The sequence below is a fragment of the Hylobates moloch genome, unplaced genomic scaffold (assembly GCF_009828535.3).
Source record: "Hylobates moloch isolate HMO894 unplaced genomic scaffold, HMol_V3 SCAFFOLD_1, whole genome shotgun sequence".
Classification (NCBI taxonomy): domain Eukaryota; kingdom Metazoa; phylum Chordata; class Mammalia; order Primates; family Hylobatidae; genus Hylobates; species Hylobates moloch.
The window spans coordinates 99,503,847-99,529,951 of NW_026652276.1; the positions used below are offsets into that span (position 1 = coordinate 99,503,847).

General features: G+C 49.3%; 2 protein-coding genes across 13 annotated transcripts in view; one reads left to right on the forward strand and one right to left on the reverse strand.

Moving 5' to 3' along the window:
- ZNF3 (zinc finger protein 3) overlaps window positions 1–23,085 on the reverse strand; it is a 24,343-nt gene extending 1,258 nt beyond the window's left edge. The window contains exons 1-8 of one of the 12 annotated variants that reach the window (XM_058443244.1): window positions 22,903–23,085; window positions 19,664–19,875; window positions 15,641–15,929; window positions 13,422–13,542; window positions 11,196–11,326; window positions 9,449–9,537; window positions 9,042–9,168; window positions 3,305–5,817 (exon numbers count right to left, since the gene is read on the reverse strand). In XM_058443244.1, the coding sequence (XP_058299227.1) occupies window positions 4,748–5,817; window positions 9,042–9,168; window positions 9,449–9,537; window positions 11,196–11,250 (1,341 nt within the window). In that variant the 5' untranslated portion in view covers window positions 11,251–11,326; window positions 13,422–13,542; window positions 15,641–15,929; window positions 19,664–19,875; window positions 22,903–23,085 and the 3' untranslated portion in view covers window positions 3,305–4,747. Of the gene's footprint in view, window positions 1–3,304; window positions 5,818–9,041; window positions 9,538–9,657; window positions 10,217–11,195; window positions 11,327–13,421; window positions 13,543–15,495; window positions 15,598–15,640; window positions 16,428–19,663; window positions 19,876–22,902 lie in introns of those variants that run through there. The other 11 variants (XM_058443256.1, XM_058443270.1, XM_058443266.1 and 8 more) reach the window with 11 other exon arrangements.
- Window positions 23,086–23,155: 70 nt separating this feature from the next.
- COPS6 (COP9 signalosome subunit 6) lies at window positions 23,156–26,078 on the forward strand. Its single transcript, XM_032756036.2, has 10 exons — window positions 23,156–23,241; window positions 23,465–23,590; window positions 23,790–23,921; window positions 24,573–24,661; window positions 24,762–24,824; window positions 25,073–25,120; window positions 25,209–25,323; window positions 25,409–25,501; window positions 25,589–25,689; window positions 25,820–26,078. Exons 1-10 carry the CDS (start codon window positions 23,178–23,180, stop codon window positions 25,958–25,960), a joined length of 972 nt encoding a protein of 323 aa, XP_032611927.1. The 5' UTR covers window positions 23,156–23,177; the 3' UTR covers window positions 25,961–26,078.
- Window positions 26,079–26,105: the final 27 nt, after the last annotated feature.

The window sequence follows — 26,105 nt, forward strand, 5'->3', positions numbered from 1 at the left end:
CTCCCCTTAAGTTGATGGATTCTGGATCTCAGAACTGGCTCAGATCTGGAAAGCAGCGGAAGGATTGCAATTTCCCATTGTCACAGCTGGTATCAGCCTTCTCATTAACTCAGGATTTTTTGTTTATACGAATCAAAGCCTTACCCTGTTGGCTGAAAGTTTTTGCTGAGAACACCAAGGGTTATTGGTCAACGCCACAGATCCCTGTGGGTCAAGACACCCTAGTGGGCTGGGCACAGTGGCTCATGCCTGTAATCCCAGCACTTCGGGAGGCTGATGCAGAAGGATCGTTTGAGCCCAGGAGTTCGAGACCAGCCTGGGCAACATAGAGCCCATCTCTATTTTTTTTTAAATTCATAGTTTATTTAAACAAAAATAAGGCTGGGTGTGGTGGCTCATGCCTGTAATACCAACACTCTGGGAGGCTGAGGCAGGTGGATCACCTGAAATCAGGAGTTTGAGACCAGCCTGGCCAACATGGTGAGACAATGTCTCTACTAAAAATGCAAAAATTAGCCGGGTGTGGTGGTGGGCGCCTGTAGTCCCAGCTACTCAGGAGGCTAAGGCAGGAGAATTGCTTGAACCTGGGAGGCAGAGATTGCAGTGAGCCAAGATTGTGCCATTGCACTCAAGCCTGGGTGACAGCATCGAGACTCCATCTCAAAAAAAAGTCACCCTAGCTGCCACTCTGGCCTTGTTGCCCACCATGGTAATTATGTCCACTTTACCTGTGATAGCTCAGTGCTGCCGCCTGGCCTCTGCTGACCAGTCATCCCATTAACGACAGGGAACTCTGTTCTGTAGCAGAATCTCCTACTATTAACCCTGCTGAAGCAGCTGTCACTGAACAATCCCAGTGCTCCCCTCAGTTCATCGTTTATTGTCTGAGTGAACGGAAAGCTATTTGGGCCCTCTGAGATAACATAGATGTTTGATTCTCAGGTCTCGTGTAAGAAATTCATTTTAACACACACTGAGTCTGCTGACACCCTTTCTCTGCTCATCATTTCAGCAGCTCTACCTCATTTACTGTAGGCCATCATTCCTCACCAAGTATTGGATTGTTTTCTTCTTTTCATAGAGACAGGGGTCTCATTATATTGCCTAGGCTAGTTTCCAACTCCTGGGCTCAAGCAGTCCTCCCATCTCAGCTTCCTGAGTAGCTGGGACTACAGATGTGTGGCACCACGCCCAGCTAATTTTTGTTTTTTGTAGAGACTGGGTCTCACTATGTTGCCCAGGCTGGGCTTGAACTCCTGAGTTCAAGCGATCCTCCTGCCTCAGCTTCCCAGAGTGATGAGATTACACACGTGAGCCACTGCACCCAGCTGATTAATACATGAAAACCACTTGGAAAAGAGCCAGGCAACACTGACACAGAGTATATGCCATGTATCAGCCACTGCTACCATCACTTGCAAATCCCATCTCCTCTACAATCTCAACTCTGAAAACAGCATCATTCCACTCCATCTTTACTGAACCTGCCCAGGCTTGATGCTGGTTAGATGGAGGAGGATGAGGAGTATAATCAAAGAAAACTTACAAAATTTTGATCCTGACAGGTTTACAGAATTTTTAAGAGGGGGCAATAAATGGGAAAGTGGGATCTGGTTTGAAACATACTATGAAACTGTAGAAAGTCCAGGTGTAACTGCTCTGCAGTCCACTGGAGACCCACGACTGAGGCTTGGGAGAGCCATCAGGACATGGGCAGATTTTTTTTTTCTTCGAGACAGTCTCGCTCTGTCACCCAGGCTGGAGTGCAGTGGCATGATCTCAGCTCACTGCAACCTCTGCCTCCTGGGTTCAAGTGATTCTCCTGCCTCAGCCTCCCGAGTAGCTGGGATTACAGGCATGTGCCACCACGCCTGGCTAATTTTTCTATTTTTAGTAGAGACAGGGTTTTACCATGTTGGCCAGGCTGGTCTCAAACTCCTGACCTCGTGATCCGCCCGCCTTGGCCTCCCAAGTGCTGGGATTACAGCCATGAGAACACAGATTTAAACTGTATTTGCATAGGCTGGGTGTATTGGCACACACCTGTAATCCCAGCACTTTCGGAGGCAGAGGCAGGCAGATCATGACGTCAGGAGTTCAAGACCAGCCTGGCCAACATGGTGAAACCCTGTTACCTACTGAAAATACAAAAATTAGCTGGGCGTGGTCATAGGCGCCTATAATCTCAGCTACTAGGGAGGCTGAGGTTGCAGTGAGCCAAGATTGGTCCACTGCACTCCAGCCTGGGCAAAAGTGAGACTCCGTCTCAAAAAGAAAAAAAAAAAAAAATGGCAATCTATAATTTTATTTCATTTTTGAGACTGTCTTGCTCTGTCATCGTGAGGTGGTACAATCACAGGGGCTCACTGCAGCCTCAACTTCCTAGGCTCAAGCAGTCCTCTCACCTCAGCCTCCCGAGTAGCTGGGGCCACTAGTACGCACCACTACACCCAGCTAATTTTTTTTTTTTTTTTGAGATGGAGTCTCACTCTGTTGCCCAAGCTGGAGTACAATGGTGCAATCTTGGTTCACCACAACCACTGCCACCCACATTTAAGCGATTCTCATCCCTCAGTCTCCTGAGTAGCTGGGATTACAGGCACGTGCCACCACACCTGGCTGATTTTTCTTTTTTTTTAGGAGAGACAGCGTTTCACCATGTTGGTCAGGCTGGTCTCGAACTCCTGACCTTGTGATCTGCCCACCTTGGCCTCCCAAAGTGCTAGGATTACAAGCATGAGCCACTGCGCTCAGCCGTAATTTTTTTTTTTAATTTTGTTGTAGAGATAGGGTCTTGCCACGTTGTCTAGGCTGGTCTGAAGAGATTCTACTGCCTTGGCCTCCCTAAGGGTTGGGATTATAAGCATGAGCCACTGCACCTAGCCTATAAAGAAATTTTAGGGCTAGGCATGGTGGCTCACGCCTATAATCCCAGCACTTTGGGAGGCTGAGGCCGGCAGATTGCTAGAGCTCAGTTCAAGACCAGCCTGGGCAACATGGTGAAACCCCATTTCTACTAAAAATATAAAAATTGGCTGGGGCGTGGTGGTGCACACCTGTAGTCTCAGCTACTCCAGAGACTGAGGCACAAGAATTGCTTGAACCCAGGAGGCAGAGGTAGCAGTGAGCCAAGATGGTGCCACTGCATTCCAGCCTGGGCAACAGTGCGAGACTGTCTCAAAAAAAAAAAAAAAAAAATTAAGTCAACTTTCAGATTCCATTTATAGTAACCAACATGTCTTTTTTTTTTTTTTTTTTTTTTTGATGGAGTTTCGCTTTTCTTGTCCAGGCTGGAGTTCAATGGCGCAATCTTGGCTCACCACAGCCTGCACCTCCCGGGTTCAAGTAGTTCTCCTGGCTCAGCCTCCTGAGTAGCTGGGATTATGGGCATGTGCCACCATACCCGGCTAATTTTGTGTTTTTACTAGAGACGGGGTTTCTCCATGTTGGTCAGGATGGTCTAGAACTCCAGACCTCAGGTGATCTGCCCACCCTGGCCTCCCAGAGTGCTGGGATTACAGGCGTGAGCCACTGCACCCAGCCAACATGTTTTAACTGAAACGTATCGTCCAAACGTTGCACAAAACCACACTCAATCTCTTCTGAAAAACTATTCTGTTTAATAGTGCACTTCATTTATGCTACAGGATGAGCAGGGTTGGGAAAACACAATGGAAAGTCATCCCATCGGTTGGGAAAACTCGGAGAGTGCCATCTTCACCCAGCAACAAGCACTGCCACCAGGCTCAGGCACAGCCTGCCTCCTCTGAGCTTCGCTTTTTTTTTTTTTTCTCTCCCTTTTGGGCTTTGCTCTTTATCTGCATTAATCTTCAGCTGCTGAAGAGTCAGAGGCGGAGACAGGAGTGGTCTGGCTCCTGGGGCTGGGTGTCAGAGGGCAGGGCAGGCAGGCCAAGTGAGCTCCTTGAAAGCATCCTTACCCAGGCATTTAGAGAAAATCATTTTCATCATTGGAGTGGGAAGAGGACGAGAGAGGACAGGAATCAGAGGCCAACGCTAAGTGCTTCTGACCCTCTCCCTCACAGCCGGTTACTAGCTGTTTGGATAGATTTGCCCATTCAGCCCCAGGACAACTGGGGAGGGCAGGGGGTCTGCTGGCAATATCACCAGGTTTCTGTTGGAAACATGGTCTGGCTGCTCCAAGAGCCCTAAAGGACACCATCATCACAGAAGATGATTCTGGAATCTCTTCTACCCTCAATAAAATAATCCCTCAATGCCAAATTTCTATGATTAATGAAATCATGAAACAAAACAGCATGTTTCTTATCGAAATTTAAAGCTGGACTAGGAACAGTGGCTTTGAAATAGTCTCCCTTTACCCTCCCTAGCAAATAACAGGACCCAGAGCGACCTTTCCACTGCCGTCTGTGCTGACTATGCAGACTCCAACTAAAGGAATCCATCGAATTCTGTCCCAACTGTGCTTCCATCCCCACCTTGGAAAAGTTCCTCTGCTGTGAGAAAAAGTTTAGTGCAAACTCCTTTCCTAAATGGGGCAACTGGTCCCAGAGCTGCTTTCTATTCCCAGCATGCCATCTGCTTGCCTTGTCGCTTTCTAAGGCTGGTGCAATTTCTGGGAAAATTCAACAATTTGCCCCATCTGCCCCATTCTCTAAAATGAAAGGTCTGAGTTGGAAGGGACACATCCTAAACTGTTGAGATTTATAGGGTAAGGCAAGAGCTCTTGAGACTCAGGGGAAGTGAGGAAAATGGGTGTGTGGCTCTTTCACGTGGACTCTCTGATATTTAACTCGGTTGTAACTCTGAGGGAGCTTTTGCTCATGCCCATCCCATTCAAAGGCTTCTCCCCAGTGTGAATTCTCTGATGGCGAACAAGAGCCGAGCTGTACCTGAAGGCTTTCCCACACTCACTACATTCATAGGGGTTCTCCCCGGTGTGGATTCTTTGATGCTGAATAAGGCCTGAACTGTAGGTAAACTTTCCTCCGCATTCCATACATTCGTAGGGCTTCTCTCCAGTGTGGATTCTCTGGTGCTGATAGAGGTGTGAGCTCTGGCTGAAGGCTTTCCCACACTCATTACATTCATAGGGTTTTTCTCCAGTGTGGATTCTCTGATGGTGAATAAGGGTTGAGCTCCTGCTGAAGGCCTTCCCACATTCATTGCAGGCGTAGGGTTTCTCACCAGTGTGGATTCTCTGATGGTGGGTGAGAGTGGAGCTCCAGCTGAAGGTCTTCCCACACTCATTACATTCATAGGGTTTCTCCCCGGTGTGGATCCTCCGATGCAGAATGAGGGCAGAGCTACAGCTGAAGGTTTTCCCACAATCACTACATTCATAAGGTTTTTCCCCAGTGTGGATTCTCTGATGCTGAATAAGGTGTGAGCTCTGGCTGAAGGCCTTCCCACACTCATTACATTCATAGGGCTTTTCCCCAGTGTGGATTCTCTGATGTTGAATAAGGTCTGAAGTTCGATTAAAGCTCTTGCTACATTCATCACACTTATGGGGTCTGTCTCCCACAGGGAGTCTCTGATGTGAGATAAGGTTGGAATTCACAGTGAAGCTGTTCCCAAAATCATTATATTTCTCGCTTCTCTCTTCCATGGGGGTTAGCTTCTCCTCAACTGTCACTTGACCAAAATCTGGCATTTTCCTGTTCAGTCTTTCTCCAGGGGAGTTCCCCAGTGGCCTCTTCAGACTGACTTCTCGTTCATAGGCTTCTTTAAACTTGAGACCCTGAGAAATATCCTTTTGAAATCTTCCCAGTAGGACCCCATGTGATCTTGTGTCTTCAGAAATTTCTTGATCATTTTCAGTTCTGGTCTCACGATCTGACACAATAAAAAATGCAAATGTCACTTGTTTCTTGGGGAAGAAAGAGTGAAAATCACAGGACAGGATCATCGTAACGAATACTTACAGTGCCAAAAGCACATGCCTACAAAGAGGCCTGCCCCACATGTGTGCAGCTAAGGCAAAATGAGACAACCAGGCTAAGGAGACAGGGAAGGGACAGAGCAGAGCAAAACCAAGGAGAACAGAGCTGGAAGTGGAGAGAAAGCTGAGTGTGTGTGGAGGGGAGGACAGATCAGGCAGAGAGGCAGGGAACCAACATTAGAACAGGAAGGTCATATTGCTTAATGAAGTGACAAAGCCTTTAGAGAGGTCAGGGCAGTGGATATAACTGGGGACACAGTGACTGCAAGAAGGGAGAGCAAGTACAGGACAGTTGGTGAGAAAAGGGGGTAAGCGTTGAGGAGAGAGAGCAGCAGCACGAGAACGAGCAAGGGGGAGGATGCTAGTGGCCGCCACGGCCCCAAAAGAAGAGCAGTCATGGCTGTCGTCATGCCACAAATGCCAAGCCCATGGAAACGGCAAGACAGCTGAGTCCACCTCTGGGCCCTATGCATAAAAGGCTATGCTCGCACGTGAGGCTATGCAAAGAATCTCAGTGTCTGACGTCTCTGTTTTCACTCCTTTGGAGTTTCTAAAGGCAACTCTGGCCACAAAGGATAAATGTAAAGGGTCCAGAGAGTTTGCGTTTTTAGCTTAATTGATATTTTAAAAAGTAAAGACAGGGTAATGTGTGTTGACGGGAACAGCTATTTCTCCTTCACCTGAACAGGTACCTCTTAGGACCTCTCTGCTCTCAGTTCCCTTTAAACCCAGGCCCCTTGGCTCTTCCTCTCATTCTAGCAGAGAGATGGCGGCAGGATTCAGAAATGGGAATTCTGCTCATGGGGAGAGACATGGGACAATGAGGTTTATCTGCTCACCCTGAGAGTCCCAGAGCTCAATTCCAGACCCCACATCTGCCGGGGACAGAAGGGAAATGTACAGGGAGGTCTCAAATGAGAGTTAGGAAGGCCACCTGGCTCTGCTCGGGAAAATGCCCACTAAGAGTGGGGTGAGAGACAAGGAATTCTACATCCTAAAGGTTAAGAAACTAATTTCTTTTTTTTTTTTTTTTTTGAGATGGAGTCTCGCTCTGTCGCCCAGGCTGGAGTGCAGTGGCGCGATCTCGGCTCACTGCAAGCTCCGCCTCCCGGGTTCACGCCATTCTCCTGCCTCAGCCTCTCCGAGTAGCTGGGACTACAGGCGCCCGCCACCACGCCCGGCTAATTTTTTGTATTTTTAGTAGAGACGGGGTTTCACCATGGTCTCTATCTCCTGACCTCGTGATCCGCCCGCCTCAGCCTCCCAAAGTGCTGGGATTACAAGCGTGAGCCACCACGCCCGGCCAAGAAACTAATTTCTTAATCTTTTTTTTGTTGTTGTTTTTGAGACAGGGTCTCACTATATCGCCCAGGATGGAGTGCAGTGGCGTGTTCTTGGCTTACTGCAACCTCCACCTCCCAGGTTCAAGCAATTCTCCTGCCTCAGCCTCCCAAGTAGCTGGGATTATAGGCACATGCCACCACCCGCAGCTAATTTTTTTGTATTTTTAGTACAGACAGTGTTTCAACATGTTGGCCAGGCTGGTCTCAAACTCCTGACCTCAGTATCTGCCTGCCTCAGTCTCCCAAAGTGCTGGGACTACAGGCATGAGCCACCTCGCCTGGCCTAATTTCTTAACCTTTCTAAGTTTCTACAGAGCAGCAGGGGCACTAGGTCCTGAACAAAGCAACAGGTCCCTATAGGTTAGAGAAGAGGAGCAGAGAAGGAGAGGACAGAGACGTGGGCAAAGAGCAGCACCTCATGTGTTCAGGGATAATCCTTCGGAAAAGTCTCTTGATTATATATTAAGTCCTGAGAATAACATGGAAAAAGTACCATATTTGGCCAGGCGCAGTGGCTCACACCTGTAATCTCAGCACTTTGGGAGGCTGAGGTGGGCGGATCACCTGAGGTCAGGAGTTCGAGACCAGCCTAACCAACATGGAAAAACTCCGTCTCTACTAAAAATACAAAATTAGCTGGGTGTGGTGACACACGCCTATCATCACAGCTACTCAGGAGGCTGTGGCAGGAGAATCACTTGAACACAGGACGCGGAGGTTGCGGTGAGCCGAGATCACGCCATTGCACTCCAGCCTGGCAACAAGAGCGAAACTCCATCTCAGAAAAAAAAAAAGGGTACCAGATTTGGAGTTAAAGACTGGGCCCCAAGTTTTGCCACTCATCAGCGTAACTGATGACCATGCATGCACAAGACATTGAGACTTCTACTCTCACCTCCACTTTATTTACTTATTTTTTGAGACAGGGTCTCTCTGTGTCACCCAGGCTGGACTGCAGTGGTGTCATCTCGGCTCACTGCAACCTCGGCTTCCCAGGCTCAAGTGATCCTCCAACCTCAGCCTCCCAAGTAGCTGGGACTACAGGCATGTGCCACCATGCCTGGCTAATTTTTTGGATATTTGGTAGAGACAGAGTCTTGCCATTTTGCCCAAGCTGGTCTTGAATTCTTGACCTCAAATGATCCTCCTGCCTCGGCCTCTCAAAGTGTTGGGATTACAGGTGTGAGCCACCTCGCCTGGACTACTTTCACTTTCCTTACCTGTAAAATAAGGAATAATACTAGCTGCCTCAATTAATGTGTTACTGTGAAGATTAAATGAAAGAATATATATGAGAACTCTTTATAAGTTGCAAACTGCTATATAAATGAGTTAAGATTATTGTTCTTACAGTTTTCTAAGACTAAGTCAATCCTTACCTAGGCCAGGTGCGGTGGCTCATGCCTATAATCCCAGCACTTTGGGAAGGCAAGACAGGTGGATCACTTGAGGTCAGGAGTTTGAGACCAGCCTGGCCAACATGGTGAAACCCCGTCTCTACTAAAACAAAACAAAACAAAACAAAAAAAATACAAAAATTAGCCCGGTGTCGTGGTGCGTGCCTGTAGTCCCAGCTACTTGGGAGGCAGAGGTGAGAACCTGGGAACGCTTGAATCTGGGAGGTGGATGTTGCACTGAGCAAAGATTGTGCCACTGCACCTCAAAAAAAAAAATCTGCTGAAACAGTCAGCTCTTTTCAGTGAGTAGATTGTTACTAGCAAACAAAGAAGCAAAGAAACACCAGCGAGTTTTGTTGACAAGGCATAACTCCTTACCCAGTGAGAACACGTTCCCGTAATTCTCCAGCATCACATCTCTATAGAGGTCCCTCTGAGCAGGTTCCAAACGCTTCCACTCCTTCCGGATGAAGTATACAGCTACATCCTCAAAGGTTACCAGCTCCTGAAACAACACGTGCTGGCATGCAATTTCAGGGTGAGGAATGTGAATGGCGGCACCAAAAAAATCACTGAGGATGGGGTGAAAAATGCACATTCGGGAAGGGAGGAAAGGAGGACTGGGTGGAGAAAGAGAGACAGGAGTCCAAGATGGAAGGTGAGGGTCCATGATTCAGCAGGACAGAACCATGGGCCTGATGGAGGAGATCAGGGTTTAAGGCTGTGAATGGGATGTCATTGTACAGCAAATGGAAAGGAAAAGGATGAAGGGAACCACAGCTCACCTGGGACTTGGCCTTTAGGAGTGCAGCCGCCAACATCTCATCCCCCAGGCTGTCCTTGTTGGAAAAGGCAGGAACTTTTGAAGGAAGAGCTGAAGGGCAATAAAAGGGCCCAGGAATGAGTCCATCTGCTCTGACCTCCCAACCTGCTGACTTCCCAACCCACAGAAAGCTCCCAGGGTCCTGGGACAACACAAGACCCTCTCTCTCACATTTCTAAGTTTGCTTCCTCTGCAGCTAGCTGAAGTGTGTCCAACAAAGGCAAACTCAGAGCAGGTCCATCCTTCCTGAGCAGATGGCCACAGGCCTGGTCATTCTTGGTCTCCAGTCTGCCCCAGGTCCCCTCTTCTCTCCAGTCACTCTTCTCTCAATGAAACCGCCCAGTCCTATCTTAGTGATTACTGCATTCTCGTCCATTCACCCAAGCTTGGCCAGAAACATATGATCCTGCTCTTGCACGAAGTTCTATTTTTTTTTTTTTTGAGGTGGGTTTTGCTATGTTGCCCAGGCTGGTCTCAAACTCCTGGGCTCAAGTGATCCTCCCGCCTCAGCCTCCCAAATAGCTGGGACTACAGGCGTGTGCCACTGCACCCAGCATGAAGTTCTTAGACCAGAGAAAAACCAGCAGCTTCACCCCAGCCGAGTGGAAACACAATGCCCACAGCTCCTTTTTCTCCACCCCAGATCAAATCTGTACACTAAAAATGTTCCCTGTTTCTGTGTTGGATCTCTTACCTTTTTCTGAAATTCTTTTTTTTTTTTTTTTGAGATGGCATCTCACTCTGTCACCCAGGCTGGAGTGCAGTGGCGTGATCTCGACTCACTGCAACCTCCACCTCCCGGGTTCAAGCAATTCTCCTGCCTCAGCCTCTGGAGTAGCTGGGACTACAGGTACGTGCCACTATGCCCGGCTAATTTTTTGTATTTTTAGTAGAGATGGGGTTTCACTGTGTTGGCCAGGATGGTCTCAATTTCCTGACCTTGTGATCTGCCTGCCTTGGCCTCCCTAAATGCTAGGATTACAGGAGTGAGCCACCGCGCTCGGCCGCAAAATATATCTTAGTGGCTTCCTATTCACTCTATCTTTTTGTCTATGACCCATAAAATGATTCCAAAGCGCTTTTTCTAAAAGCATGCTCCTAAAAAGCACAAACTATGCCTATGAAGTCGGCTGCACAGAATGTCCAAAAAATGGAATGATTGACACAGTTTAATTAATCTCGCGTGAAGTACTCACAACCCCTCAAAACTGCCTCAGTGGCCAGGTGCGGTGGGTCACACCTGTAATTTCAACACTTTGGGAGGCCAAGGTGGGCACTGAGGTCAGGAGTTTAAGACCAGCCTGACCAACATGGCAAAACCCCGTCTCTACAAAAATTAGCCAGGCGTGGTGGCGGGCACCTGTAGTCCCAGCTACATGGGAGGCTGAGGCAGGAGAATCACTTGAACCCAGGAGGCGGAGGTTGCAGTGAGCCGAGATTGTGCCACTGCACTCTAGCCTGAGCAACAGAGCAAGACTCCATCTCAAAAAAAAAAAAAAAAAATCTGCCTCAATTATCAAACTTATCAAGCTGTCATTGATTACTGTTCGGTCAGCTTCCCCACTAGGCTGTGAGTTACTGAATGGCGAAGAGTGTGTCTTATTCACGTCTGGATTCTAGTAGTTAGCCTAGTACCTGGTAAATGAGTGATTTCAATGGATGATTGTGGAATGACTGAGTAATAGAATGAATGAGTCCTTATTCCTCACCACTGTCAAGCAGGGCCTGAGGTTCCTGAGATACGAGATCGGCCTGAGTTTCCATGGAAGGGCAAGGTGCTCTCTGGTCTCCTGGGTGCAGACTCAGCGGGAAGCGGGTTTTAAAAGAGAATGAGGAAGCACTGCAGAAGCAAAAGTTCAAGGTTCAAAGATAATTCAAAAAAACCTCCTGAATACAGAAAGATGGGAGCTAGTATTTCAGTGAGTGCCCAGGAACAGTGAGAAGAAATGTGGCAACTGGGACTAGTCTTTTATTTTTTAATTTATTTTTTCCTTTTTGTGGAGAACAGGGTCTCGCTATACTGCCCAGGCAGGTCTCCAACTCCTGGGCTCAAGCTGTCCTCCTGCCTGTTGCCTCCCTGAGAGCTGGGATTACAGGCGTGAGCCACCGCGCCCGATATTAATTTTTTTTATTTTTTTTTAAGACGGAATTTCACTCTTGTCACCCAGGCTGGAGTGCAATGGCGCAATGTTGTCTCACTGCCACCTCTGCCTCCCGGGTTCAAGTGATTCTCCTGCCTCAGCTTCCCAAGTAGCTGGGATTACAGGCATGCACCACCACGCCTGGCTAATTTTTGTATTTTTAGTAGAGATGGGATTTCACCGTGTCGGCCAGGCTGGTCTCGAACTCCTGATCTCAGGTGATCCACCCACCCCAGCCTCCCCAAGTGCTAGGATTACAGGCGTGAGAAACCATGCCCAGCCTCAGACTAGTCATAGATTCTGATAAATATACTTCCTGAAATGAGACTATCACAAGGATCACAAAAAAGGCCCAAGTTCCTCAACAATATCCCACCTTTGGCTGCCCCCATCACTTTCAGTAATATTTATAACAAAATGCAGGAGCGGGTATATACATTCACTGGCATAAAAAGACTACTCCCAGGCTGGGCATGGTGGCTCATGCCTGTAATCCCAGCACTTTGGGAGGCCAAGGCAGGCAAATCACGAGGTCAGGAGTTTGAGACCAGCCTGGCCAGGATGATGAAACCCTGTCTCTACTAAAAATACAAAAAATTAGCTGGGCATGGTGGTGTGTGCCTGTAATCCCAGCTACTCGGGAAGCTGAGGCAGGAGAATCACTTGATCCCAGGAGGTGGAGGTTGTAGTGAGCCAAGATCACGCCACTGCACTCCAGTCTGGGCAATAAAGAGAGATTCTGCCTCAAAAAAAAAAAAAAAAAAAGGAAAGAAAGAAAGAAAAAGAAAAGAAAAAATACAAAAATTAGCTGGGCATGGTGTTACATGCGCCTGTAATCCCAGCTACTTGGGAGGCTGAGGCAGGAGAATCGCTTGAACCCGGGAGGCAGAGGTGGCAGTGACCCAAGATCGCGCCATTGTACTCCAGCCTGGGCAACAGTGAGACGCTGTCTCAAACCAAACAAAACAAACAAACAAACAAAAAAACCCTGGATTTCATCTACCTCTCATTATCTCTTTACTCATTTGCTCACATAGCAAATGTTTGCTGAGTGCTAACTCTATTGCCACTCACAACTGCAAGGAGTAAAAAAAATCAGGAATGCAAAAAGTATGTGCTTCATAATTACAGACTGTTACACTCACATAAGGCATCAAAGGAAGAGGAATAGATAAGAGAATGAGAGAATAAAAGAAAAAAGAACAAAGGAAGAGGGGTCCTATTTGAAAGTCAGTTGCAAGTTTGGACAACTCTGGTCTTCAGGTAGCAGGGGATATAGAATGTCCAATACCAGAGCCCTTACACAGTGGAAAGCACTGACTCAGGCATAAGCCAGGCCACTGGCAATCAAGGTGACACACCTTCTTGCCACCATTGCCCTCCCAGCAGGATCCCTTCAACGGTGTCTCAGAGCCAACCATCATATCCTCTTATCAACCACCTTTACAATCTCCGGAGCTATTTATGAGCTGATGCCCTCAACAAGTCAGCTTTCAGTACAAACTCCTAGAAAGGCAGGTCAAAGGTCTGACTCCAGAGAAGAAGGCAACGCTCCCTCTCACAGCTGGGTTAAGGGAAGCTGGAACTCAAAGGCATATTGTTGAGAACAAGCACCCAGTGTCCACATCAGTAAACAGAGTTTCTCACAGAAAGAAAACTCTCCATTGTGCCCCCATGGCCTCAGGTCCAGGCGGGGCCCTTCCCCTGCTCTGTTGCCAGCCTCACTCCCTGGTGCTGCCCGTGGGGACCGAGATAGATGGCCTGGCAGTGAGAACAAAACACGGAAAGCTTTACCTGCCTGATTCTTTCCTTCCTTGTTTGAAGTCAGTCCCTAGAAGGCCAAAGGGGCAATTACTGGGAATTTAGCAGCCTCTGTTCAAGTTCCCGGGAATTCTGACTTTTGTTGATGCCGATGCTGTGTGATTAAGGGGAAGAAAAGGAATTTAAAATATTAATGCAAACGTCTTTTTTTTTCCATGTGAGACAGGGTCTGACTCTGCTGCTCAGGCTGGAGTGCAGTGAGTTTGAGCTCACTCCAGCCTCAAACTCCTGAGTTCAAGTGATCCTCCCAGCTCAGCCTCCCAAGGAGCTGGGATTAAACGTGTGCACTGCCACATCTGGCTGAGTTTTTTAAAATTCTTTTTGTAGAAATGCAGCCTCACTATGTTGCTCAGGCTGGTCTCAATCTCCTGGCCTCAAGTGATTCTCCCACCTCAGGCTCCCAAAGTGCTGGGATTACAGGCATGAGCCACCAAGTCCAGCCTAAGCTTCATTTCTAATCAAGACATTGAGAAAAGGAAAAAAAAAGAGAATACTTATTATATGCTAATAAATACCAATTAAGACCACCACCACAACTAGTATTTGCGTTGCATCCGTGGAGAGATGAAAGGGAATGGTAGGTTCTCAGGTCCACCTCCACCCAGGGTAAGAAAGTTCTAACGTTCTGTCAGCTAACTTGCTAGACACTGTGCTCCCAACTACTTCAGCAGGGGATCCACATTGCACAGCTGAGCCATTAGACGTCTTCAGGTGATTCGCTGAAAATCTATCTCCTTGGACCTTCACCTCACAGAGACCTAGTGCATCACAGAAATTCAATGACTGGCCATGTGCAGTGGCTCACGCTTGTAACCCCAGCACTTTAGGAGGTTGAGGTGGGAAGATTACTTGAGCCCAGGAGTTCCAGGCTACAATGAGCCATGATGGCACCACTGCACTCCAGCCGGGGGCAACAGAGGAAGACCTTAATACACACATAAAAATTTTAAAAGGAAAAAAAAAAAAAAAAGGCCGGGCGCGGTGGCTAACGCCTGTAATCCCAACACTTTGGGAGGCCAAGGCGGGTGGATCACTTGAGGCCAGGAGTTGGAAACCAGCCTGGCCAAAAGGGCAGAACCCCGTCTCTACTAACAATACAAAAAACTTCGCCGGATGTGGTGGCGGGCGCCTGTAGTCCCAACCAATCGGGAGGCTGAAGCAGGAGAAGCGCTTGAACCGGGAGGCGGAGGTTGCAGTGAGCCGAGATCGCGCCACTGCACTCCAGAGACAGACTGTCTCAAAAATAAATAAATAAAAATTTATTTTTTTAAAAAAAGAGCTACAATAACAGAATCTTCTCCTTCCACCCGACTGTCCATCAAACATGTATAATCAAATGATGCCCACTCTCCACAGATGTCTTTTCTGGAGAAAATAATACGCTCAGTTCCTCTAATTCGTCCACCGGTTTCAGGTTCATCACTCTGTAAACACCGATGTGGATTCAATCCCACTTCCGGAGAGGGGATCAAACCAGGAATCTAATACAACTGAAAACGGAGCCTGAGCCAGGTGTATCACTCGATGCACTGGGCTCCAGCAGGATTACCCCTGGAATCGGCGTCTGCACCCACTCCCAGCCCTCGTCCTAACTGCGTACGCTCAGCAGAACTTCTCTAATCCTTGGACCCAGCTGCGTAAAAATAAACTTCCTCTCCTGCCAAGGGCGCGAATAACTGTGTTAACATCAAATAAAAACGTCTGGGAGAAGTATCAAGTTAGGGTCGCTGTCATTAGCTGCTTTCAAGAGAGAGGCGCCCCTACCGCTCTGCTGAAACTTTTAAACGCTCCAGCTGGGGCGCCGTTTAAGTCACAAAACCAGAACCGGAGCCCCACTACTAACCTCTACGCAGGGTCCCGCTAGGATAGGGGGATCTCTGGGGAAGCGGAGTAGAGGACGGGCTGCAGGGGACAGAGGGGCGCCTCCCCGAACCCTGCTCCGGGCCGGCCGGGGGACCCTGCGGGCCGCAGCGGCACAGACACCACCCCCTTCCCCGGCGACCACAGCCTCAGTCTCACCGCGAGACCCGGGGACGCGTGGACTCACCCTGGGGGCAGGGACGACAGATTTGGGGGGCCGGACACGGACCAGGCCCTGTCAGACCCTGTCACAGACCCACACACCGGGGACAGAACAAAGAACGGAAGTTCCCCCTCGTTTCGCTTCCGGGTCGGTTGCTCTTGCCACTCACCCGTGCCCCCAACGCCCACTTGTTCTGTCTAGGAAAATGGGAGGTCCTCGCCTCTCTGTGGTTTGCTGACTCAGGGCGGCTGGCAGGCGGCGAGGGCAAGGAGCCCGATCGCTGACGCGGCACTCGGGGATCTTTCGCTGCGGGGCTGGCCGGCTGCGCCCTCTGCTGGCCATGCAGGTGCGAAAGCGGCCGACCACGGTCCTGGACCTCAGGACATGTGCTCCGGCGTCGCCGGCCTTGGGGGCGGGCAGCGGGGGCGCGCGGGGATGTCGAGCCCGCGCTTCTCAGGCTTGCTCGCGAAGGGCAGCAGTAAACATACAATTATTGAAGGATTCATCAATATTAAAAAATGAATCTGATTTAAAACTTGCCTCCGAACAAACCGAGTTTTTTTGGTTTCTTGTAAAAATGCGCCCTTTAAATTACCCACATCTGAAGAAAACATTCCAGTCCATCACAGAGTTGACATGAGGAAAAAACCCGTGTACAGGTGATGAGAGCAGAGAAGAGGAAGCTTACCGGCCGGGCGCAGAGGCTCACGCCTGTAATCCCAGCACTTTAGGAGGCCGAGGCGGGCGGATCCCCTGAGGTCAGGAGTTCGAGACCAGCCTGGCCAACATGGCGAAACCCCGTCTCGACTAAAAATACAAAAAAATTACCCGGGCGTGGTGGCAGGCGCCTGTAATCCCAGCTACTCTGGAGGCTGAGACAGGAGAATCGCTTGAACCCAGGAGGCGGAGGTTGCAGTGAGCCGACATCGCACCACTGCACTCCAGCCTGGCCACAGAGTGAGACTGTCTCAAAAAACAAAACAAAACAAAACAAAACAGGAAGCTACAGGTGGAAGCGAGGCGGGATAGGTAGTCAAGGAAGTGACCGTGTCCTGGAGACGCGGCAACCGTGGTGACCGCACAGTCAACACAGTAAGCCCCAGCATTCGCATTGTAATTGAGCTCATTCAAGCTGAGCGCTCTCCAGTAGGGACTTTCCCCTGTAGGGAGCATGCGCATTTTGATTTCACCTGTCCTCAAACTGACCCTTTGCTCATTATCATAGTAAAAAACACGCCCCTGGGTGGAGATTTAAGATGCTAATGAAACATGCAATGTATGAACAAGCCTGTACACCCACTGCGCATGTGCACCTAGAGGACCACCCGGAACATGCTTACTAGTAACACTTCTCCCACCCCCTTATGAATAATCGTGTAAGACCCCCCCAAAAGGGGGTCTCTCTAGAGCCAGCCTTTGCCGTTTCATCCTTAGGAGCAGCCCTCCCTGAACTAACTCTCTCTCTATCTCTCTCTCTCTCAGGGTGTACTGTCTACTCTGCACTTAACTTTCAAAATACTATTTTCCTTTTGCAATAAATTACTCTATGCTGGATTTCCTTTGACATGTGTTTCTTTTATTCTTTTTCCTTTTTTTTTTTTGTTGCTGTTGTTGTTGTTGAGAGGGAGTCTCGCTCTTGTCACCCAGGCTGGAGTGCAGTGGTGTGATCTTGGCTCACTGCAACCTCTGCCTCCCGGGTTCAAGCGATTCTTGTGCCTCAGCCTCCCAAGTAGCTGGGACTACAGGCGTGCGACACCATACCCAGCTAATTTGTTTGTATTTTTAGTAGAGACAAGGTTTCACCATGTTGGTCAGGCTTGTCTTGAACTCCTGACCTCAAATGATCTGCCGCCTCAGCCTCCCTAAGTGCTGGGGTTACAGGTGTGAGCCACTGCGCCCGGCCTCCTGTGTGTTTCTTGTTTAAAATTTTTTTTTTTTTTTTTGAGACAGGGGTCTTACTCTGTCACCCAGGCTGGAGTGCAGTGTTGTGATTTCGGCTCACTGCAACTTCCACCTCACAAGGTCAAGCGATCCTCCCACCTCAGCCTCCCGAGTAGCTGGAACCCCAGATGCATGACACCATGCCCGGCTACTTTTTCATAGAGACGGGGTTTCACCATGTTGCCCAGACTGGTCTCAAACTCCTGCGCTCAAGGGATCCGCCCACCTCAGCCTCCCAAAGTGTTGGGATTACAGGTGTGAGCCACTGCACCCGGCCTTAAATTCTTTTAAACTAAGAAGATAGGCCGGGCGCGGTGGCTCACGCTTAAAGAAATGAGGTATCACAACAGCCATCAATAGAAGGAAAGCACCTCATCATGTTCATGCTTTCCTCTGCCTTCTTCAACATATGAAGTCTTTTTTTTTTTTTTTTTTTTAGAGACAGGGTCTCACTTTGTCACCCAGGCTGGAGTGCAGTGGCATGACCCTACCTCACTACAGCCTCGACCTCCTGGACTCAAGCAATCATCCCTCCTCAGCCTCCAGAGTAGCTGGGACCACAGGCACGCACCATCACACCTGGCTTCCCTTCTGTTTTGTGGACTGGGTGCTGCCAGTTCATGAATCCCTAATAAAGCCAACTCAATCTTTAAAATTCAATTTGTTAGGCCGGGCGCGGTGGCTCACGCTTGTAATCCCAGCACTTTGGGAGGCCGAGGCGGGCGGATCACGAGGTCAGACTAAAAATACAAAAAATTAGCCAGGCGTGGTGGTGGGCGCCTGTAGTCCCAGCTACTCGGAGAGGCTGAGGCAGGAGAATGGCGTGAACCTGGGAGGCAGGCTCACTGCACTCCAGCCTGGGTGACAGAGCGAGACTCCGTCTCAAAAAAAAAAAAAAAAAAAAAAATTCAATTTGTTGGCCGGGCACAGTGCCTCACGCCTGTAATCCCAGCACTTTGGGAGGCCGAGACAGATAGATCACCTGAGGTCAGGAGTTTGAGACCAGCCTGGCCAACATGGTGAAACCCCACCTCTACTAAAAATACAAAAACAAAAATTAGCCGGGAGTGGTGGCGGGCACCTGTAATCCCAGCTACTTGGGAGACTGAGGTGGCAGAACGGCTTGAAACAGGGAGGTGGAGGTTGCAGTGAGCTGAGATCGCACCACTGCACTCCAGCCTGGGAGCGATAGAGCGATACTCCATCTCTCTCTATATATACATATCCTGAAGTATGTTTATGGTCTGTTTCCTACAACTAGGGTATAAGCTCCATGAGGTCAGGACTTTGTTTTGTTCAGTGATGTACCTGCTGCCTGGTAGGCACTCCCAAATATTTGTTAAATTAGTGACTGACAGGTGAATAGATAACCACTGACACATACCAAAAGGAGCACTTGCTTTTTGTTCGTTTTTGTTTTTGGGGTGGGGAGATTTTTTTGGTTTGTTTGTTTGTTTTGAGACAAACAAACATGGCGAAACTCTATCTCTACAAAACATACAAAATTTAGCCTGGTGTGGTGGCATGCATTTGTAGTCCCAGCTACTCGGGAGGCTGAGATGGGACAGTCACTTCAGTTCAGGAGGTTGAGGCTGCACTGAATTGTGATTGTAACACTGCACTCCAGCCTGGGTGACAGAGCAAGACTCTGTCTCGAAAACAACAATAACAAACACAAAACAAAAAAAAGAAACGTTTAGCAAACTTAGTTCTAAAACGCACACAATCAACTGATTCAATGTCAAAGTCATCCTTAAATTCCACAATAATCTCTGTTTTATGAGCTGTGTAAGTATCTGAACAATGTTTCAAAAGCACTTGAAACAAGGCAAAGGAGTTCTTTAATGTGTGAGAGAGCGGTGCAAACGATCAACTTTACTAACCCTAGAATAATTCTCATCTTGTTTTTATCTTAGCCTTCTATCTAGCTGAGAAGCACTATGCTCCTTGGAAGCTGCCTAGCATTCTTTAAAGAGATACGTTTTTCTGGCCAGGCACAGTGACTCACGCCTGTAATCCTAGCACTTTAGGAGGCCGAGGCAGGTGGATCGGTTGAGGCCAGGAGTCTGAGAACAGACTAGCTAACATGCTGAAAACTCATCTCTACTAAAAATACAAAAATTAGCCAGGTGTGGTGGCGCAAGCCTGATAGCTCAGCTACTTGGGAGGCTGAGGCACGAGAATCGCTTGAACCCAGGAGGTGGAAGTTGCAGTGAGCCAACATCTCGCCACAGAGATACATTTTTCTGACCTGGTTTTTCCAAATAGAAACAAGGCATTGTGTAGTTTTCTTTGACAACCCTCTCCGTTTGTCCAGACCTGGTTGGTTTATCGCTGGGGACTAGAATAAGATAAATTCGTTTTTAACTTCCCTTTGGCCAGAAGACCCCTCTTCCTGCAGGATTTCTCAAGTCCGTTCCATTGAGGGTTGCTGGCCCCTTCAACTTTCCTTCATCCAGGCTCCTAAACGGAGAGATTGCATAATTCCCCTGTAAATTACAACTATCACCACACAGGGCTGTTCAGGGTCATAACATAGTTCTCCACCTGCTTTCTAGGAGCTTACACTTTGGGTGGGGATACAGACACCTAGAACCAGAGTCTGTCTGGCTCTTTCTAGGTGTCTGTACCCCTCTTTGCAGGGGCGGCAGGAGGAGCAGTGTGTGCAACTTGCTTAGGCTTGGGGGTAAGAAGGGGGTGGAGCAGCCTAGGCTTGCCAGATGTGAATTTTGGGGTTTTTTATGAGACAGAGTCTTGCTCTGTCACCCAGGCTGGAGTGTGGTGGCACGATCTCGGCTCACTGCAACCTCTGCCTTCCGGGTTCAAGTGACTCTCCTCCCTCAGCCTCTCGAGTAGCTGGGATTATAGGCATGCACCATCATGCCTGGCTAATTTTTGTATTTTTAGTAGAGACGGGGTTTCACCATCTCTACTGGTCGAGACCAGGCTGGTCTTGAACTCCTGACTTCAGGTGATTCACTCACCTCAGCCTCCCAAAGTGCTGAGACTACAAGCATGAGCCACTGTGCCTGGCCAGGAACTCAGTATTTAAGGGAAGAAAGCATGCAAGAGGAAAATAAGGAAGAAGGAGAGGCAGTGAGGCAAATGTTTTTTGTTTTGTTTTGTTTTGTTTTTCTTGAGACAAGGTCTCGCTCTGTCACCAGGCTGGAGTGCAGTGGCACGATCTCGGCTCACTGCAACCTCCGCCTCCCAGGTTCAAGCGATTCTTGTGCCTCAGCCTCCCAAGTAGCTGGTACTACAGGTGCATGCCACCACGCCCAGCTAATATTTTGTATTTTTAGTAGAGACAGGGTTTCACAGTGTTAGCCAGGATAGTCTCAATCTCCTGATCTTGTGATCTGCCTGCCTCGGCCTCCCAAAGTGCTGGGATTACAGGCGTGAGCCACTGCGCCCAGTCCAGCAAATGGTTATTTTATTTTATTTTTTGAAACAGAGTCTCACTCTGTTGCTCAGGCTGGAGTCCAGTGGGTCCATCTCGGCTCACTGCAATCTCCACCTCCTAGGCTCAAGTGATTCTCCTGCCTCAGCCTCCCAAGTAGCTGAGATTACAGATGGGCACCACCACACCAGGCTAATTTTTGTATTTTTAGTAGAGATGGGGTTTTGCCACGTTGGCCAGGCTGGTCTTGAACTCCTGGCCTCAAGTGATCTACTCGCTTCCCAAAGTGCTGGGATTACAGGCATGAGCCACTGCACCCTGCTGCAAATGGTTACTTTTTTGTGAGGTTCTCATTAGTGTTCGGTAAATCTACGTTTTATGTAAGATACAATAAACATTTGAAAAGAGGGAGTGGAGGAAAAAGTCAATTATGCATCTGTCTCAGGATAGGTGGAGGGATGATTCCTGGTCTCTTCCTCGTTCTATAATTGGGAAGATAAGCTTGTAATCAACATTGTCAGTATGAGATTTCACAGAACTCGGATTAGGGCTGGTTTATAGGGGGAATGTTTATGCTGAAAGATTTAGAGGCTAATGAGGAATTTCCTGGCAAGCAATTTGTGAGGAAGACCATCTGGGGAGGTATATGCCTTTTGCCATTGTAGGAACCTGGCTTATGTATGAGGCTATGACACAGGGTTGTGGAATTACAGCTTTCTGGGAACAAAAATGAAGGGAGTTTTGACTCAGTTCCCAAGCATAAATTTCCTCGGCATGCCTCTACCATACCCAGCGAATTTTGTTTTCATGTTTTGTAGAAACAAGGTCTCACCATGTTGCCAAGGCTGGTCTCAAACTCTTGGGTTCAAGTGATCCTCCCACCTTGGCCTCCCAAAGTGCTGGGATTACAGGTGTGAGTCACCATGCCTGGCCTTGTGAAGTTATTTTCTTTTTTTCTTTCTTTTTTTTTTTTTTTTTTTTGAGACGGAGTCTCGCTCTGTCTCGCCCAGGCTGGAGTGCAGTGGCGCGATCTCAGCTCACTGCAGCCTCCGCCTCCCAGGTTCAAGCAATTCTCCTGTCTCAGCCTCCCGAGTAGCTGGGATTACAGGCGCCTGCCATCACACCTGGCTAATTTTTGTATTTTTAGTAGAGACGGGGTTTCACCATGTTGGCTAGGCTCGTCTCAAACTGCTGACCTCAAGTGATTGTCTGGCCTTGGTCTCCCAAAATGCTGGGATTACAGGTGTAAGCCACCATGCCTGGCCTTGTGGGGTTATTTTGGAAAGTCCTTGAGACAGTCCCTATCTCAGACATGCAAGCATGAGCCCTTCTCCTTGGTGTTCTCATGGCTCCAATTTGTTTGGACCTGACAATGTGATTTTGTCCTGGTATCTGCAACTTTCACAAGATGGAGCAACTCAACACCAGATTCCACCCCAAATTATTCCTTCATTCACTCAAAAAGTATCTAGGCACCAATGTGTCAGGCATCGTGTTGGTCACAGGGGATGCCATGATGAACAAGAGAAGGAACCACAGGCTTTTGAATGGGAGAGTGAAGCATGTGAAAAACAGACACGGAGAGCTGGGTGCGGTGGCTCATGCCTGTAATCCCAGTGCTTTGGGAGGCCTAGGATGGAGAATCTCTTCTGCTCGGGAGTTGGAGACCAGCCTGGACAACCTAGTGAGACCCCCGTCTCTATCAAAATAAAAAAATAATAATAAAATTAGCTGGGTGCGGTGGGGTGCACCTGTAGTCCCAGCTACTTGGGAGGCTGAAGCGGGAGGATCACTTGAGCCCGGGATTCTGAGGGTGCAGTGAGCTGATATCAGGCCACTGCACTCCAGCCTGGGCGATAGAGCGAGATCCTGTCTCAAAACAAAACAAAACAAAACAAAACAAACCACCACCACCACCAGGCATGAGGGCCAGTGCAGCTGAAGCCTGAAGATCAAGGGCTAGAAGAGGCCAGGCCGCGGCCAGATCAGGCAGGGCCTGGCAGGCTGTGGTAGGTTGTTTGGATTTTATTGTGAGGGAAATAACACATGCCATTCCTTCTGCAACAGTCTTAAGAACTAGGCGTTCTTACCCTAATTTCACAGACGAGGACGATCAAGTCGTTAATTTGTCAAAGGTCACCCGCAGGCGACAGCCGGGGACAGGGTCTGGGAAAACCCGATAGGCACCGAGGCCCAGAGGGCGTCGGGCGTCCCCGCACGGAGTGCCGCCCGCCGCGACCCGGGAACTGCCTGCTCCCCGGACGCCATGCCCACCGCGCGCCGCTGGGACACCGAACATGCGCCGCTCGCCTTACGGAAGCTGGGAAGGAAGGGGGCGGGGCCGAGGCTGGCGGGCGCGGGGAAAATGGCGGCGGCTGCAGCTACGAACGGGACCGGAGGGAGCAGCGGGATGGAGGTGGATGCAGCAGGTAACGGGCCGTACGGGGGCGGCTTCCAGAGACCTCCTTCAGGGGTGCGTTGAGGCCTCCCTGTGCTCCCGGGAGAAGGGAGGAGGGCGGAGCAGCAACATCTTTCTCTGGGATAAGTTACGGGAGGAAAGTGTGGCCCGGGCTCCGCCGTCCCCCACTGCCATCTCCAGGGAAGAACATGGGGCCCGGACTCTCACCCTCTCTCCTTTCCCTCCACCCTTAGTAGTCCCCAGCGTGATGGCCTCCGGAGTGACTGGGAGTGTTTCCGTCGCTCTCCATCCCCTTGTCATTCTTAACATCTCAGACCACTGGATCCGCATGCGCTCCCAGGAGGGGCGGCCTGTGCAGGGTGAGTGTTGGGCATAGACTCCAGTCTCCTCTCCTTGCTCACCTCCCCCAGACAGTGGTCTTTTCCCCTTCCTTTACTGGAGCCAATTTCCCCCTCCCCCAAATCATCGTTTCCCCAATACATGGTTCCCACTGATCTCAGACCCTCAGGTCATAGAAGTTTCTTTACCCTCACTTTTCCATGTCATTCTCTTTCCCAGTGATTGGGGCTCTGATTGGCAAGCAGGAGGGCCGAAATATCGAGGTGATGAACTCCTTTGAGCTGCTGTCCCACACCGTGGAAGAGAAGATTATCATTGACAAGGAATATTATTACACCAAGGAGGAGCAGTGTGAGAGTGGAATAGATGTGGGGAAGAGGAGTGGGAGTTTAAAAAAAAAATGTACAGGGTGGGGAAGATGGAGACGGTTGGAAAGAAACAGGAGAGGAGACCAAGAACAGAGGAGAAAAAGTGAAGAGTAGCTGGAGAGATCTCAGAAAAAGAACACGTTCAGAGTTCTTTCTCAAAAAGAAAGTAAAGGATGAGAGAAGACAGCATAGAAGGGAGTAGTTATTCTAAACTGAGCTAGGATTTGAGGAGGGAAGAGAAAAGCTGGTGAAAATACACCAGGAGCTTCACATTGAGGAAGGATGGTTTAAAGAATTACTATGTCAGGCCGGGCGCAGTGACTTACGCCTATAATCCCAGCACTTTGGGAGGCCGAGGCAGGCAGATCATGAGGTCAGGAGTTCGAGACCAGCCTGGCAAACATAGTGAAACCCCATCTCTACTAAAAATACAAAAATTAGTCTGGCATGGTGGTGCGTGCCTGTAGTCCCAGCTACTCGGGTTGCTGAGGCAGGAGAATTGCTTGAACCTGGGAGGCGGAGATGTGGTGAGTCGAGATCGTGCCACTGCACTCCAGCCTGGGCAACAGAGCGAGACTCCGTCTCAAAAAAAAAAAAAAAAAATTATTATGTGTTCTGGCCCCTTCTCCTCCAGTTAAACAGGTGTTCAAGGAGCTGGAGTTTCTGGGTTGGTATACCACAGGGGGGCCACCTGACCCCTCGGACATCCACGTCCATAAGCAGGTATGCTCACACCTGTGCGTGCTGGGGCAAAGAATGGAGAATGAGAGGAAGCAGAAAGGTGGGGGGCACTGACTTCCTGTGCATTGTCCCTCTCTTCTAGGTGTGTGAGATCATCGAGAGCCCCCTCTTTCTGAAGTTGAACCCTATGACCAAGCATACAGATGTGAGTAATACTCCATGCCTACTCTGTCATGATTGTCGCTGTACCTTTTACTGTGTGACACCTCTTGGGGAATGCCAGATGCCACTTACCAGCTGTGACTCTGGCTTAGTCATTTAATCTCCAAACTGTGAAAGGAGGTAATCCCTACTTCATTGGTTTCTTGGGAAGATGAGATGAGAGGAAATGTGTAAAGGCAGCTAGCCCAAATGTTGGCACATAGTGTTCAGGTTTCTCCATCTCCTTCACAGCTTCCTGTCAGCGTTTTTGAGTCTGTCATTGATATAATCAATGGAGAGGTAATACCCTACCCTTCAACCCTCAGATCCTGCTCTTGGCCTCTTTCCTGCTTTTGATTCTCCCTTTGTGGGTTACCTTGCCCTGTAGGCCACAATGCTGTTTGCTGAGCTGACCTACACTCTGGCCACAGAGGAAGCGGAACGCATTGGTGTAGACCACGTAGCCCGAATGACAGCAACAGGCAGTGGAGAGAACTCCACTGGTAATGGAGGGCATTCCTTGGAAGTGGGGTTGGAAGGTGTGGCCACATCCCGTCTCAACCTCCTCCTGTCCTCATCCCCTTGCAGTGGCTGAACACCTGATAGCACAGCACAGCGCCATCAAGATGCTGCACAGCCGCGTCAAGCTCATCTTGGAGTATGTCAAGGCCTCTGAAGCGGGTAGGACGGGCTTCCCTGGCATTCTTCCTCTCCCTCCTGGGGAAGTGACAGCATCCAAACTAATGCAGTCTCTTTTTGTGCCATTAGGAGAGGTCCCCTTTAATCATGAGATCCTGCGGGAGGCCTATGCTCTGTGTCACTGTCTCCCGGTGCTCAGCACAGACAAGTTCAAGACAGATTTTTATGATGTGAGTGTAAAATCCGGATGGGGAGGCGGGGCTTATGCTGTCACTTTCACGTGCAGGACCGGGGACTGTTGTTCCCCGGGCATGCCACAAGGGATCCCCTGAGGAACTGGTTCTTTCTGTTCCCTCCCAGCAATGCAACGACGTGGGGCTCATGGCCTACCTCGGCACCATCACCAAAACGTGCAACACCATGAACCAGTTTGTGAACAAGTTCAACGTCCTCTACGATCGACAAGGCATCGGCAGGCGAATGCGCGGGCTCTTCTTCTGATGAGGGTACTTGAAGGGCTGATGGACAGGGGTCAGGCAACTGTCCCAAAGGGGAGGGCGCTACACTTCCTTGAGAGAAACCGCTGTCATTAATAAAAGGGGAGCAGCCCCCGAGCACCCCTGTTGGTGGCTCTGTCCTCTCTGTT